The 13,482-nt window shown below is 44.3% G+C and overlaps 1 protein-coding gene across 1 annotated transcript in view; it reads left to right on the forward strand.

Moving 5' to 3' along the window:
* Positions 1 to 9,784, forward strand: part of LOC140458880 (uncharacterized) — a 52,583-nt gene extending 42,799 nt beyond the window's left edge. The window contains exons 5-6 of the mRNA XM_072553615.1: positions 4,593 to 4,698; positions 8,616 to 9,784. Coding sequence (XP_072409716.1) covers positions 4,593 to 4,698; positions 8,616 to 8,958 — 449 coding nt within the window. The 3' untranslated portion in view covers positions 8,959 to 9,784. The remainder of the gene's footprint in view (positions 1 to 4,592; positions 4,699 to 8,615) is intronic.
* Positions 9,785 to 13,482: the final 3,698 nt, after the last annotated feature.

Consider the following 13,482-nt stretch of genomic DNA (forward strand, 5'->3'; position numbering starts at 1 on the left):
TGGTCTCATTTACTACCCTCTCAAGGGCAATTGGGCATTAATGATAAATACCAGCCCTGCCGTTAATCCCCACACCCTGACAATGGTGTAAGTATCAGATGTTCATTCGAAGAATTGGGGGAATCTGTTTCTCATGACTGAGAGCATTATGAATGAATGCAACCCTTGGGGCTATTAACAAGTTCTATCAGCTTGTGGGTAATTTTGAAGCAAATGATGAAGCTTTGTTTTCGAAGGCTATTCAATTGGACATTGTTTTCCTTTGTAGGAAAGTCATTTTATAAACTGGTCCAACAATTTCTCACAGCCATATCCTTCACTAGAATTTGTTTTTTGCAGCTATAATGACCCACTGGGTTAGCGCTTTGTAAATTCAGCCTCATTATTCACAGAATTGTACCAAATATTAATGATATTTTAAAGTATTCATCAGACTCCAATTCACCCAACTTTCAGATCAAGCTTGGAGCAGGCTTCTGTACTTAACAAGAAATGCTATTTATTACAAGTAATTAGGCTGTAATTACATGTGAACAGATATAAATCATCTGCATATAACGATGACTAACTCAAACACTAATCCCCTTCTAAACTCCCTCTTACATGTATACTCGCTCCCTCTCTCCCTCCCTCCCCCTCTCCTTCTCCCTCTCCTTCCCCTTCCCCCTCTCCCTCTCCCTGTCACATCTACAAACAGGTAAGTAGTGAAAAATAGCTGATTGGCAGAGGTAGTAACACTGGAAAGTCAGGTCAGTGCTCTTTGCTTCCCGGTTCTGGTGTTGAAATGATCCGTCTTTCTAGCTAGAGCCCTTGTTATTTCAGACATCTTTCTCTGAGTGCTTCCCCTGTTTGTAAGGTGGACTGATTAACTTGTAAAATGTTCCTTATTTATCATTTCAAAAGTTACAGCTCACAGCAACTGCTGCAAGAAAATTAACTGGTGTTCTTCAAGTTGAAACAGAGTTCTGTTTTATTGCAGAGAACTGACTTCTGCAGGGGAGAACAATAAGAAAAGACTCTGTCACGCTCTCTCTCTCTCTGTCTCTCTCTCTCTCTCTCTCTCTGTCTCTCTCTCTCTCTCTGTCTCTCTCTGTCACTCTCTCTCTCTCTCTCTCTGTCTCTCTCTCTCTCTCTCTCTCTCTCTCTCTGTGACTCTATAACTTGTTTCCCACTCCAAACTGCTCAGTTCACTGAGTACCAACCGGCTTCACTTGTAAACATCCCTCAGTTCCTGATCATCTGCACATTGTAGGATCCCACAGCCGCAAGCACAAAATAGAGTTCACAACAGGTATCAAACTCCTTGTTTTCAAGTTTTGGAGCCATCCTGGTAAAGCTTTTTTTTTAAAAACCTGTGTTCCACAATGAGAAAGGATTGTTTTTTAAAGCACAAAAATAAAAAGCTGCAGTCCTTACTGTCTCCATCCTTAAGAGAATGAAATGTCATTTTATTAAACGTGTTTAATTATAAACATGTAATACACAACATCAAAACAAGATCTACATGCTTTTATTTGTCCTCCCACTTTATGAAACCTTACACAGTCTGAACATTTCCTGAATGTTTAACTTATTCTAACATTTTACATTTGGGATAATGTTGTTATGGACTAAGCTAGACCACTCAAAACATTCTTAAACAGGCAGCCCAGACCATAACTTTGCAATTTATTTTGCTAAGTGTACAGTGAAAACTACGCAGAGTAAGTTAGCGAGGTTGACTACCAGGTTTTAAAACAGACAAAACTTTATTCACAAAATTACACAATGAAACACAAAGAACAGAATAAAAGAAGCCGTACAGAACTCAGTCTATCCAAACTAGACTTAATTATGCTGTTCCGAACATACGCAATAGTCCCAATAAGCAAACCCACTTTAAAAAACAGTAAAAATGGAACAAACGCTTACAGGTTGAAGTTAGAAGGGCAGAAGGAGACAGAGTTTAGCAACCAGTTTCCATACAGCTCACTGTTGAACTTTCCCAACCAGTTCTGGACTGAACTGCTCAGCTAGAGAGCTGACCACTGTCCTTTCCTTATACAGGTTACTTCTAAAACATGACCACTTTAGCCTGAAGTCTCATCTGGTTACATATAAACAAAAAGGCCTCTCAATACCCTTTAATCTCTGGACCAAACCAGCCTAATCGGAACCGGGAGCTGTTTAGGATCCCTCTGAAAGAAACCAAGGACACAATATCCTTGAGAAAAGGAACAGCTTTTAGAAAAAAGGCACCAGCTTTGTGACAATGTATCTGTAATTATACTGTCTTTCCTATCATTATGAATATGATCATTCACAGTCCATTGACACTTGGCTATAAAGTTCTTCAAAACCTGGTGTGGCTATCAAATGGACGGGTCTGATTACGTGCTGAAATGTCCTGACCTCCTGACCTGCATAATATATTTTACAGAACTGCATGATGTCTTGATGAAGTCCTGGGCCTTGTAAAATACTTGTTTATGCATGTTTTGTTTCTTATATTCCTATATCCCCTGCTTTTGGAATTTCATGTGCTATTCGCAATATTCGCTCAGGTATCTGGATGGTACCAGTATTTGATGAACAGCCATCTGTTTGTCATTCATAGGTTTGTGATGATGTCGCCATGTCCTCATCAGAACTCAATTTCTTAAAATATATACTGACACTCCAACCTCAGCCTCAGTGGGATCTGTCTGTGCTGTCTTAGTCAGGTCTGGCTCTGCATCCCGAGTCTCAGTTCATAAACACATCCTTTGAATTATCCTCATTCTTCAATACAGCTTTGGTGACCCGAAAATCTGCTTGTGGTATTTCTGAGACCTCTGGTGATGGACTTTGTTTAGCAATTGCTCTGATCATGCTCAGTGTTGGAAAATACCCAGGACCTGTTCCTCTTACTGTCCTGTCTTTTAAGCCTCAACTGGACTTCCTGTGATCAAAAGCAAAACTGCGACTCTCACATCTGCCAAACCACTCCCCAGAAGCAAAGCAATTCCGTCTACAGGTAGTTTTTTTAACTGCCCCCACTACCACGAGTCCAGACAACCCGAGTCACACTTCTATTGGACTTTGGACAAAGGCAAGTGGGATATACTCTCCATCCATCCCATTTCCCAACACGTTGGCTTCATCCTTCTCCATCAAGTAGCTCTTGTATCTGTGAGAATAGTGACTGGCTTGGATTCTTCCTTTGAAGAAAAAGGTGCTACCTTGTATTTACATAAAAATCCTCCATATTGTCTCATCTATTCTACACTCACCGTAGTGTCTACCTCTGGCCTTGAATTGTAAGTAAATCTACAACTCGATTCCTTTCTTTTTCAGGCGCTTTCTTACAAACTCTAATCTATACCATTGGTTTCCATTGAACCTCCAACTTGCCTCCAAATTTCCTTGTTACCGTGGAAACACCTTAGCTTGCACCCTCCACCTTCAGTACTTTTCTTTTTCGTCTGAGGGGGAGACCTTGGGGTGTTCCCAGCTCTCCATTTCTTATCCCTTGCCTTCCACTCACTCTCCCATTTTCTATCCCTTTCGAATTTGAGGGCAGTGGAAAACAAGTCCCAGAGACACGGGCGCACAGAACAAAGGAGACAGAAGATTGTGCTGCTGTTCTCTGCAGAAGCTGTCTGTTCTCTGCAGTCAACATTCAGTTTAAACGTGTATTTACATAAAACTTACCTTTCCACTTACTGTCCTGCAGCTGTTGCTGTGAGTGGTGATTTTTGAATTGATCGATCAGAGACTCTTTTTCTCTGGAAATTCAACACTGATGGCTTGGCCAGCCAAAGAAAGATGATCTCAAATCAGGATCAGGAAGGAATGAGACTTAGACTGACTTTCCAGCTTTCTCCACTCCTGGTAGTAATCTAGTTTCCCCAGTTGTTTTGTCCGTGTGTGTAAAGGAGGATTTTATAATTGCGATTGTGCTAAATACTAATGGTTTATATCTGTTTACCTACAGCTATAGTCCAGTTACTTCAGCCGAGAATGACCCTGTGAGGGTGAGTGGTGTGGGTCACCATTTCCTAGAACTGGTCCTTAAACTCCCTGGAATTGTTATTTCAGTTTCTCAGACTCCCCTTCCTGTCCCTCAGATACAGACCTCTTGAGGTTTCCTGCTTCCCACTTGAATCAGTGTTTCTGGAATTCTGTGTGGAGAGTCTCAGTACAATGTGAACAGTATAATGTCTCTCCTGTTGGGAAACTGATGGCATTGGGAGTGATGCTGGTTGAAGTCAGTGACGATAATACTGACCTCAGTGTCAACCAATGTTCCACCAATTGCATGGTGTTCCAAATTGGTAAGTTACACACTCTTGCTGTTGTGTTTAACTGAAGGGAAACTGCTGCTGGTCAGTGTCCAGTTCTCTCTATTGGAAAGCATGTATCTATTTGTGTGTGTGTGTGCGTGCAAGGAGTTGTGGGGTGGTCTGGTGTATGAGATTATTGGAATCTAACGTCCCATATCCCTCCAGGACTAGAATTACCCAGGGATCTGTTTGTACTGGGGCTGGTTCTGAAACACGAGGTGCTGAAGGTCTCTGCTGTTAGTTTTGTTTGTGTGTCCCAGTCTGTTAATGGCTTCACTCTGTCTCTAGGCCCTGGACTCTCCACTGGAGCAAGAGTTGGATTGGGAATCGGGATTGGTGCTGTTTTTATTGGAGCTGGAATTGTGGGTTACATTGTCCTAAAGCGACAAAGAAGGTGAGTTCTGGAATGTTCCACTATTTCCATGGTAACCCTTTGATCTTTGTATAACATTGTGTGAAATGTTGCTGAGCTCTGTCCCTGTCCATTCCCTGAGCTGTGAGGATGCTTCAATCCAGCCTGTCATTGAGCAGCAGCATCCAGTCACTTCCAGCTTGTCATCCTCTCGCTGCTGAACAGTCCCCGTGGATTGGAAAGGAGCAAATATTATCCCACTGGAGAACCAGAGGATGGGACATATATTGGGAATTTCAGGAGGTATTTGAGAAGGTGCCACACAATAGGTTGTTGTACAAGATGAGAGCCCAGGGGATTGGGGGGTAATATAGCATGGATTGAGGATTGGTTAATGGACAGGAACAGAGCAGGAACAAAAGGGTCATTGTCAGTTGTCAGGATGTAACTGGTGCTGCAAGGATCAGTGCTGGGACCTCAGTGACTCACAATCTATATCAGTGACTGAGATGGGGGAATAGAGTGGGATTGTACTAGTTTGCTGCTGATACAAAGCTCGGTGGGAAAGTAAGCTGTGAGGAGGATACAGAGGCTGCAAACAGGGATACGCTGGATAAATATATGGATAATAACTGTAGTCGTTTGTGTTTTTAAAAAAAAGTGAAGCGTAAATAGAAAAGAAGAATATTTTTACAAGGAGAAAGGCCAGTGAATGTCATTCAGAGGAATTTGTAGATAAATCACCAAATTACAGGTAGGATATGAGGGAGGCAAATGGGATGGTTGGCTTTATTGCAAGTGGGTCAGAGGAAAGAGACGTGCTGCAGTTTCTCTTGGATATGGGAGAACTGTGTAGTCTTGGTCCCTTTCGCAAAGACTGGATGGTGTTTGGGTTTATGGGAATGTCACAAAGTTGTACTCGGCTGAACACTGGAGTCAATGGACCCTCAGCCCCACCCACCCTGTGCTCATTGAAGCTGGCTCTCAAGGTACAGGTATCTCTCGCTGTCCGAAAGCAGAGTGTTCCTATGAAACCTTTCGTAAGCTGAAATGGCATCAAGCAAAGAAGCAGTAATTTATATTGGAAATCCTTTTCAGTTCCCACACCCAAAAATTACCCAACCAAATCATATCAAATAACACACAAAACCTAAAACAACGCCAACGTATAGAAAAAGCAGCAGTGATCCAATAAATACACAGCCTACAGAAAGAGGAAATGATGTATGTACAGTGTAGTTTCATTCACCAGAATTAGGAAACGCAGTGAGCACACTGGAAGGCTGAGAGGTGGAGGTTATGATGATGATGATGATATGTTAGACTGAGTCGTCCGAGGTTGGGGTAGGTGGGAGACTGGGGTGTAGGAGATAGAGGAAGAGGGTCATCTATTAATACGTTCGGGGAAGAAGGTTGTGTGTGCTTTTTTTGTAAAAGCTGAAAATCCTCTTTCAGTTAGCAAAAACAGGTCCGAATGTAGGTCTTTGGTAAAAGTGAATTGGCATAAAGCAAACATTCGAAAAGTGGGGGCTGCCTGTATACCTCATACTTAAATTCCTGTGTGTCACTCAGGGTCAGATTGTGTTTTACCTCTCCTATATTCTGTGTTAAAGCTGCTAAATAAATGCAAGTTGTTGTTGCTCTGTTGCATCCAGGATTTTCAAACCTCCCCTTTATCCTGGGCATCAGATGCATCAGTCACTGGGAATAGCCTCTCGGATTTCCTCGTTTTCCTCAATATCCACATCCCTGTGCTCCCCACTTTGCCCCACATGCACCCTTCACTGTGGGAGGAGGAACTATTAAGACCATCAGAAATAGGAGTGGAAGTAAGGCCATTGGGCCCATCGATTCCACTCTGCCATTCAATCACGGCTGATGGGCATTTCAACGCCACTTACCCGCATTCTCCCTGTGTCCCTTAATTCCTTGTGAGATTAAAAAAATTATCAATCTCTGCCTTGAAGACATTTAACATCCCAGCCTCCACTGTGCAATGAATTCCACAGGCCCACCACTCTCTGGCTGAAGAAATGTCTCCACATTTCTGTTTTAAATTGACTCCTTCTAATTCTAAGGCTGTGCCCATGGGTCCTAGTATTCTAGCCTGACAGAAACAAATTCACAGCATCCACCCTTTCTAAGCCATGCATTATCTTGTAAGTTTCTATTAGATCTCCCCTCAACCTTCTAAACTCTAATGAATACAATCCCATGATGCTCAGCCGTTCATCATATGTTAGGCCTACCATTCCAGAGATCATCCGTGTGAATCTCCGCTGGACACACTCCAGTGCCACTATTTCCTTCCTAAGGTGTGGAGCCCAAAACTGGACACAGTATTCTAAATAGGGCCTAATGAGAGCTTTATAAAGTCTCAGTTGCACATCACTGCTTTTACATTCTAACCCTCTTGAGATAAATGACAACATTACATTTGCTTTCTTAACCACGGACTCAACCTGCAAGTCAACCTTTAGCGAATCCACGACTAGCACTCTCAGATCCCTTTGTCCTTTGGCTTTAGGAATTTTCTCACCGTTTAGAAAATAGTCCATGCCTGTATTTTTTTTTCCCAAAGTGCTAGACCTTGCATTTGCTCATGTTGAATTTCAGTAGATTCTTGGCTGAGATGGGCAGAATCTTAATCAGTCAGGGAATTGAGGGTGATAAGGAAAAGGCAGTAAGGTGGAGTTGAGGATTCTCAGATCAGCCATGTTGTCATTGAATGGTGGAGCAGACTCAATGGGCTGAACGGCCTACTTCTGCTCCTATGTATTATGGGCTTATTAAAGATGGTTCACTCACACTGCTGCTACTGAGCGTCTGCAGAGAGAGTAAATATTTGTGGATGTAGTGCCAATCAAATGAGTTATTTTGTCATGGATCGTGTGAGGTTTCTTGTCTTATTGGAACTGCACCCATCTACTCAAGTGGGGACTTTTCCATCACAATCCTGATTTGTGCCTTGTGGTGGCTGGCTTTGGGGTGTCAGGAGGTGAGTTAGTTGTTGCGGGATTCCTCGCCTCTGAACTGCCCTTAACTTAAGGGCAGCATGGTGGCTCAGTGGTTAGCACTGCTGCCTTACAGCACCTGCCTTGGGGGGTTTGATTCCTGCCTTGGGCGACTCTCTGTGTGAAGTTTGCACATTCTCCACGTGTCTGCGTAGGTTTCCTCCTACAATCTAAAGATGTGCAGGCCAGGTGAATTGGCCATGCTCAATTGTCCATAGTGTTAGGTGCATTAGTGAGGAGTAAATATAGGGTAGGGGAATGCGTCTAGGTGGGTTACTCTTTGGAGGGTTGGTGTGGACTTAATGGGCCGAAGGGCCTGTTTCCATACTGTAAGGATTTGAATTGAATCGAATCGAATCAGCCATTTCTTGGACCACTGTCTAAATCTGTCTGCAGCCTCCCCACATCCTCAGAACTACCTGCCTGTCCACCTATCATTGGCGAACTTAGCCAGAATGCCCCCAGTTCATCCAGATCAGTAATTTCTAAAGTGAACAGCTGTGGCCCCAGTACTGAACCCTGCAAGACTCCCCTTGTCACGAGCTGCCATTCTGAAAGAGAACCTTTTAACCCAACTCTCTGCCTTCTGTCAGACAGCCGATCCTCAATCCATGCCAGTAGCTCACCTCGAACACCATGGGCCCTCACCTTACTCAGCAACCTCCCACGGTCCCTAATTGCAGGGCTCTTCACTCTCTCCTCTGGCCCTCCCTCTGTCAGTCAGCACAGCTCCTGTGCAGTGTCCAGCTCTTGCCCATTGCCTCCCCTATAAGCCTCCTCTCCTCTACATTCTGTGCTCCATCACCGTGCAGCTCCTGTCACCCATTTTCCAGCTGCCATTGGTCCCCAGGATGTTGAGGGTCATTTAATGTGTCTGTGCTCCTGAACAGCTCCTTTACACACGTGTTCGAATGCAACATGAATTCTTGTTGATTTTTCTTCTAGGAATACAAACGGACCATCTAAACAAATCCCTTTGAGAGATGTGTCTCATTCAAGCGAAAGGGAAGCACTTTGTCCGACATCACCCGATCATCAGGATGGAGCGGCTGGAGAACGAGCCCCTCTGGGGGCTGGAGCTGTCGATGAAACCCCCATGAGTTACTCTAACCCTGTGACCGAGTCACTGAGGGAACAATCAGCTCTTTCCCGTAGCTGCTCAGTGATTATCCGTGGAGAGGCTGAGATCAGCGATGACATCCCAATGTCCAAGTCCTGGCCACCAACACAATCCCGTAAAGTTAGGCCTCGGTTTTCACAAACTCAGACCCACTCCGGGGGCCGTTAAAAATGGCTGGTGAGATCCGATTCCTTGATTCCGATGATTCCAGCAATGTTTCATCCTGCTCCCTGCACTCACCACCTGGCCATCTCCATAGGACGGGGTCATTATCTCCAACCCTGTGGATTGTTTGTCGAGTTGGGCCAACTCTTCGATGATTGATAGTTGATGGGAGTTGTGAACTCTAGCCTGCATTCAGAAACCTGAAGTTTGGAAACTGTTAGCCATGCCTGCTCTGTCCTGCTCAGCCAAGTCCACACACTGTACTGAATCAATTCGCCAGCTCTAGTGATGTCAAATTTAAATGCAGATTGAAAAGAATTAGATATCAGCTTTGAAAAAGCTCTGCCTGTCTAATGTCAGCAGCTTTCCGTCATTTCACACCCTCGCATATGTCAGGTATAGACAGGATAGATCGAGTGAATCCTTAGAAGAGAATAAAGGAAGTAAGAGTATACTTAAGAGGGAAATCAGGAGGGCAAAACGGGGACATGAGATAGCTTTGGCAAATAGAATTAAGGAGAATCCAAAGGGTTTTTACAAATATATTAAGGACAAAAGGGTAACTAGGGAGAGAATCGGGCCCCTCCAAGATCAGCAAGGCGGCCTTTGTGTGGAGCCACAGAAAATGGAGGAGATACTAAATGAATATTTTGCATCAGTATTTACTGTGGAAAAGGTTATGGAAGATATAGACTGTAGGGAAATAGATGGTGACACCTTGCAAAATGTTCAGGTTACAGAGGAGGAAGTGCTGGATGTCTTGAAACGGTTAAAGGTGGATAAATCCCCAGGACCTGATCAGGTGTACCCGAGAACTCTGTGGGAAGCTAGAGAAGTGATTGCTGGGCCTCTTGCTGAGATATTTGTATCATCGATAGTCACAGGTGAGGTGCCGGAAGACTGGAAGTTGGCAAACATGGTGCCTCTGTTTAAGAAGGGCGGTAAAGACAAGCCAGGGAACTATAGACCGGTGAGCCTGACCTCAGTGGTGTGCAAGTTGTTGGAGGGAATCCTGAGGGACAGGATGTACATGTATTTGGAAAGGCAAGGACTGATTAGGGATAGTCAGCATGGCTTTGTGCGTGGGGAATCATGTCTCACAAACTTGATTGAGTTTTTGAAGAAGTAACAAAGAAGATTGATGAGGGCAGAGCAGTAGATGTGATCTATATGGACTTCAGTAAGGTGTTCGACAAGGTTCCCCATGGGAGACTGATTCGCAAGGTTAGATCTCATGGAATAAAAGGAGAATTAGCCATTTGGAGACAGAACTGGCTCAAAGGTAGAAGACAGAGAGTGGTGGTGGAGAGTTGTTTTTCAGACTGGAGGCCTGTGACCAGTGGAGTGCCACAAGGATCGGTGCTGGGCCCTCTACTTTTTGTCATTTACATAAATGATTTGGATGCAAGCATAAGAGGTACTGATAGTAAGTTTGCAGATGACACCAAAATTGGAGGTGTAGTGGACAGCGAAGAGGGTTACCTCAGATTACAACAGGATCTGGACCAGATGGGCCAATGGGCTGAGAAGTGGCAGATGGAGTTTAATTCAGATAAATGCGAGGTGCTGCATTTTGGGAAAGCAAATCTTAGCAGGACTTATACACTTAATGGTAAGGTCCTGGAGAGTGTTGCTGAACAAAGAGATCTGGGAGTGCAGGTTTATAGCTCCTTGAAAGTGGAGTCACAGGTAGATAGGATAGTGAAGAAGGTGTTTGGTATGCTTTCCTTTATTGGTCAGAGTATTGAGTACAGGAGTTGGAAGGTCATGTTGCGGCTGTACAGGACATTGGTTAGGCCACTGTTAGAATATTGCATGCAATTCTGGTCTCCTTCCTATTGGAAAGATGTTGTGAAACTTGAAAGGGTTCAGAAAAGATTTACAAGGATGTTGCCAGGGTTGGAGGGTTTGAGCTACGGGGAGAGGCTGAACAGGCTGGGGCTGTTTTCCCTGGAGCGTCGGACATTGAGGGGTGACCTTATAGAGGTTTATAAAGTTATGAGGGGCATGGATAGGATAAATAGACATAGTCCTTTCCCGGGGATTGGGGTGTCCAGAACTAGAGGGCATACGTTTAGGGTGAGAGGGGAAAGATATAAAAGAGACCTAAGGGGCAACTTTTTCACACAGAGGGTGGTACGTGTATGGAATGAGCTGCCAGAGGATGTGGTGCAGTCTGGTACAATTGCAACATTTAAGAGGCATTTGGATGGGTATATGAATAGGAAGGGTTTGGAGGGATATGGGCCGGGTGCTGGCAGGTGGGACTAGATTGGGTTGGAATATCTGGTCGGCGTGGACAGGTTGGACCAAAGGGTCTGTTTCCATGCTGTACATCTCTATGACTCTTAAATTTGTCCAAATGCACCTACAGATGCCGAAACAGCATATCAAAGATCAATGAAAAACCTACACTTCACTTCAACCTGACAGTTTCATTTCTCTGTCTTACTTCTGCAGACTGTTTCCAAACACAGTCGCAGGAACAAAGGGGACCACCTTTCACTGTGTAGACCATTGATCACACTTTGTGCTGGTGTGTGAGATAGTAACTTCCAGAATGTTCCATGGATATGAACTTCACAAACAGGAGCAGGAATACATCATTCCGCTCCTCTAACCTCCCCCATCGGTGATGTTCTACCCCATCTCCAGTTTCGTACCCTCTCACTTAGTGTCCAAGAATGGATGGATCTCAGTCTTTAATCGCCTCAGTATCTGAGCATTCACAGCTCTATGGGGGTGAGAACTCCAAAGGTCCACAGGCCTCTGGGTGAAGAATTCTTTTCCTCATCTCATTCTGCAATCGGCCAGGCCCTTATCCTGAGGCTGGGACCTTGGGTTGTAGACTCTCCTGCCAGGGGCACCAGCTTATCAGCATTGACCCTGTCAAACCTCCTGGGACAAGGCTGTCCCCTTCCAAACCCCATACCCCTCCCTGTGGGATCACAAGCTGAGAGTTGAGGGCGGTGAGCTGTGAGGCAGGAATGGCTTCCATGAGGATGGACTGAGTGCTAATCGCACAAAGTCCCTTCCAATCCTCACAGCTTTTCTCTGGGTAGGTGGGGAAGGTGGAGGGGGAGGTGGAGGGGGAGGGGATCCTAACGAGTTGGTCTCTCAGGCCCAATCCCTGCTGCAAAAACAAAGCAGGTGAAGGGGTCAGGGTTTGTGTTTTGGTCCAAACCTTGTCTTTTCGTCAACTCTCACCTCACTCAACTTTTGCTCCTCCCCCACCCCCATCCCAATCAAGGTGTGGAGAGCAGGAATCGATGCTTCCTTTCCAATTCCATTCCCAGTCATCCCAGTGCGATGTCAGTTGTCCAAAGTCAAAATGGGATCGTGGTGGGAAAAAGCTTGGTAAGTTAAACGTATGAGTTTCAATGGGATTCTCTCTCATTCTTATAAACTCTTGAGAATATAGACCCATTCCATTCAATCTGTCTTCATAGAACAGCCCTTTCATCCCAGGAAACACTGTCCTTGTACAACCCCGTCTCAGGATCCTTCTTTGAGTAGGGAGACCTAAGGTTTAACACAGTACTCAAGATGTGGTTTCACCAGAGCCCTATATCACTGTAGCAAGACGTCCTTACTCTCCAACTCCCTTGAAACGAATCATTTGCTTTCCTAGTTGTTTCCTAGTTATTGAGCTAAAGCCCATCTTGGATCATCTGCAGTCCCATGGCTTAGGGAAGGATTGTAATGCTTGACTTCTTACATTTATTTCTTTGTTTTTATGTCCTAGTGTGGAACTTTTTAAAACTTAATTTTTCATTTTTCTGCTTTTATGCAGTTGTATGGAACTTTTTTAAACTTTTTTTTTTGTTTTTCTATTTTTGTATCAAAGATAGTGCCGGGAATGATGACGTTGTGGACACTTTTCACTGTACTCCTGTACCTGGCAATAAACACTAAATCAAACAAACTCAAAACAGTTTGAGGTCCTTATTTGTAAAAGGATATAATTGCAGTTCAGAGAAGGTTCATTCCTGGGATGAGGGAAAGATTGAGTAGGTTGGGTTTGTACTGATTGGAGTTTAACAGAATGAAAGGTGAGATTATTGGAATAATATAGAAGACACTGAGTGGACCGGGTGGAGCAGATACTGGGAGGATGTTTCCTCTGTTCAGGGAGGCTAGGACTAGGGCACACAGTTTAAGACTGAGGTCTCCCTTTTTTTAGGAGGCTAAAGAGGCATGTTCCCTCTGCACAAGTTATGAGTCTGTGGAATTCTCTTACCCAGAAAGTAGTGGAGGCTGGGCCATTGAATTGGTCTAAGGAAGGTTCGATTGATTTTTAATAGAGAATGAAGCCAAGTGCTGTGAGGGGGACAGTCAGGAAAGTGGAGCTGAGACCACACCCAGATCAGCAAGGATCTTATTAAATTGTGGAGCAGGCTCAAATATGACCCATTCCTACTCCTAGGTTCTGGGTCCCTGTGAATAACACATAGGTTCAGAATAATTTATTCACAGTTTGGGTGTCATGGCTCCATTTATTATCCATCTGTATTCACCCTCCAGTTT

This window comes from Chiloscyllium punctatum, chromosome 34 (assembly GCF_047496795.1).
Source record: "Chiloscyllium punctatum isolate Juve2018m chromosome 34, sChiPun1.3, whole genome shotgun sequence".
NCBI lineage: Eukaryota > Metazoa > Chordata > Chondrichthyes > Orectolobiformes > Hemiscylliidae > Chiloscyllium > Chiloscyllium punctatum.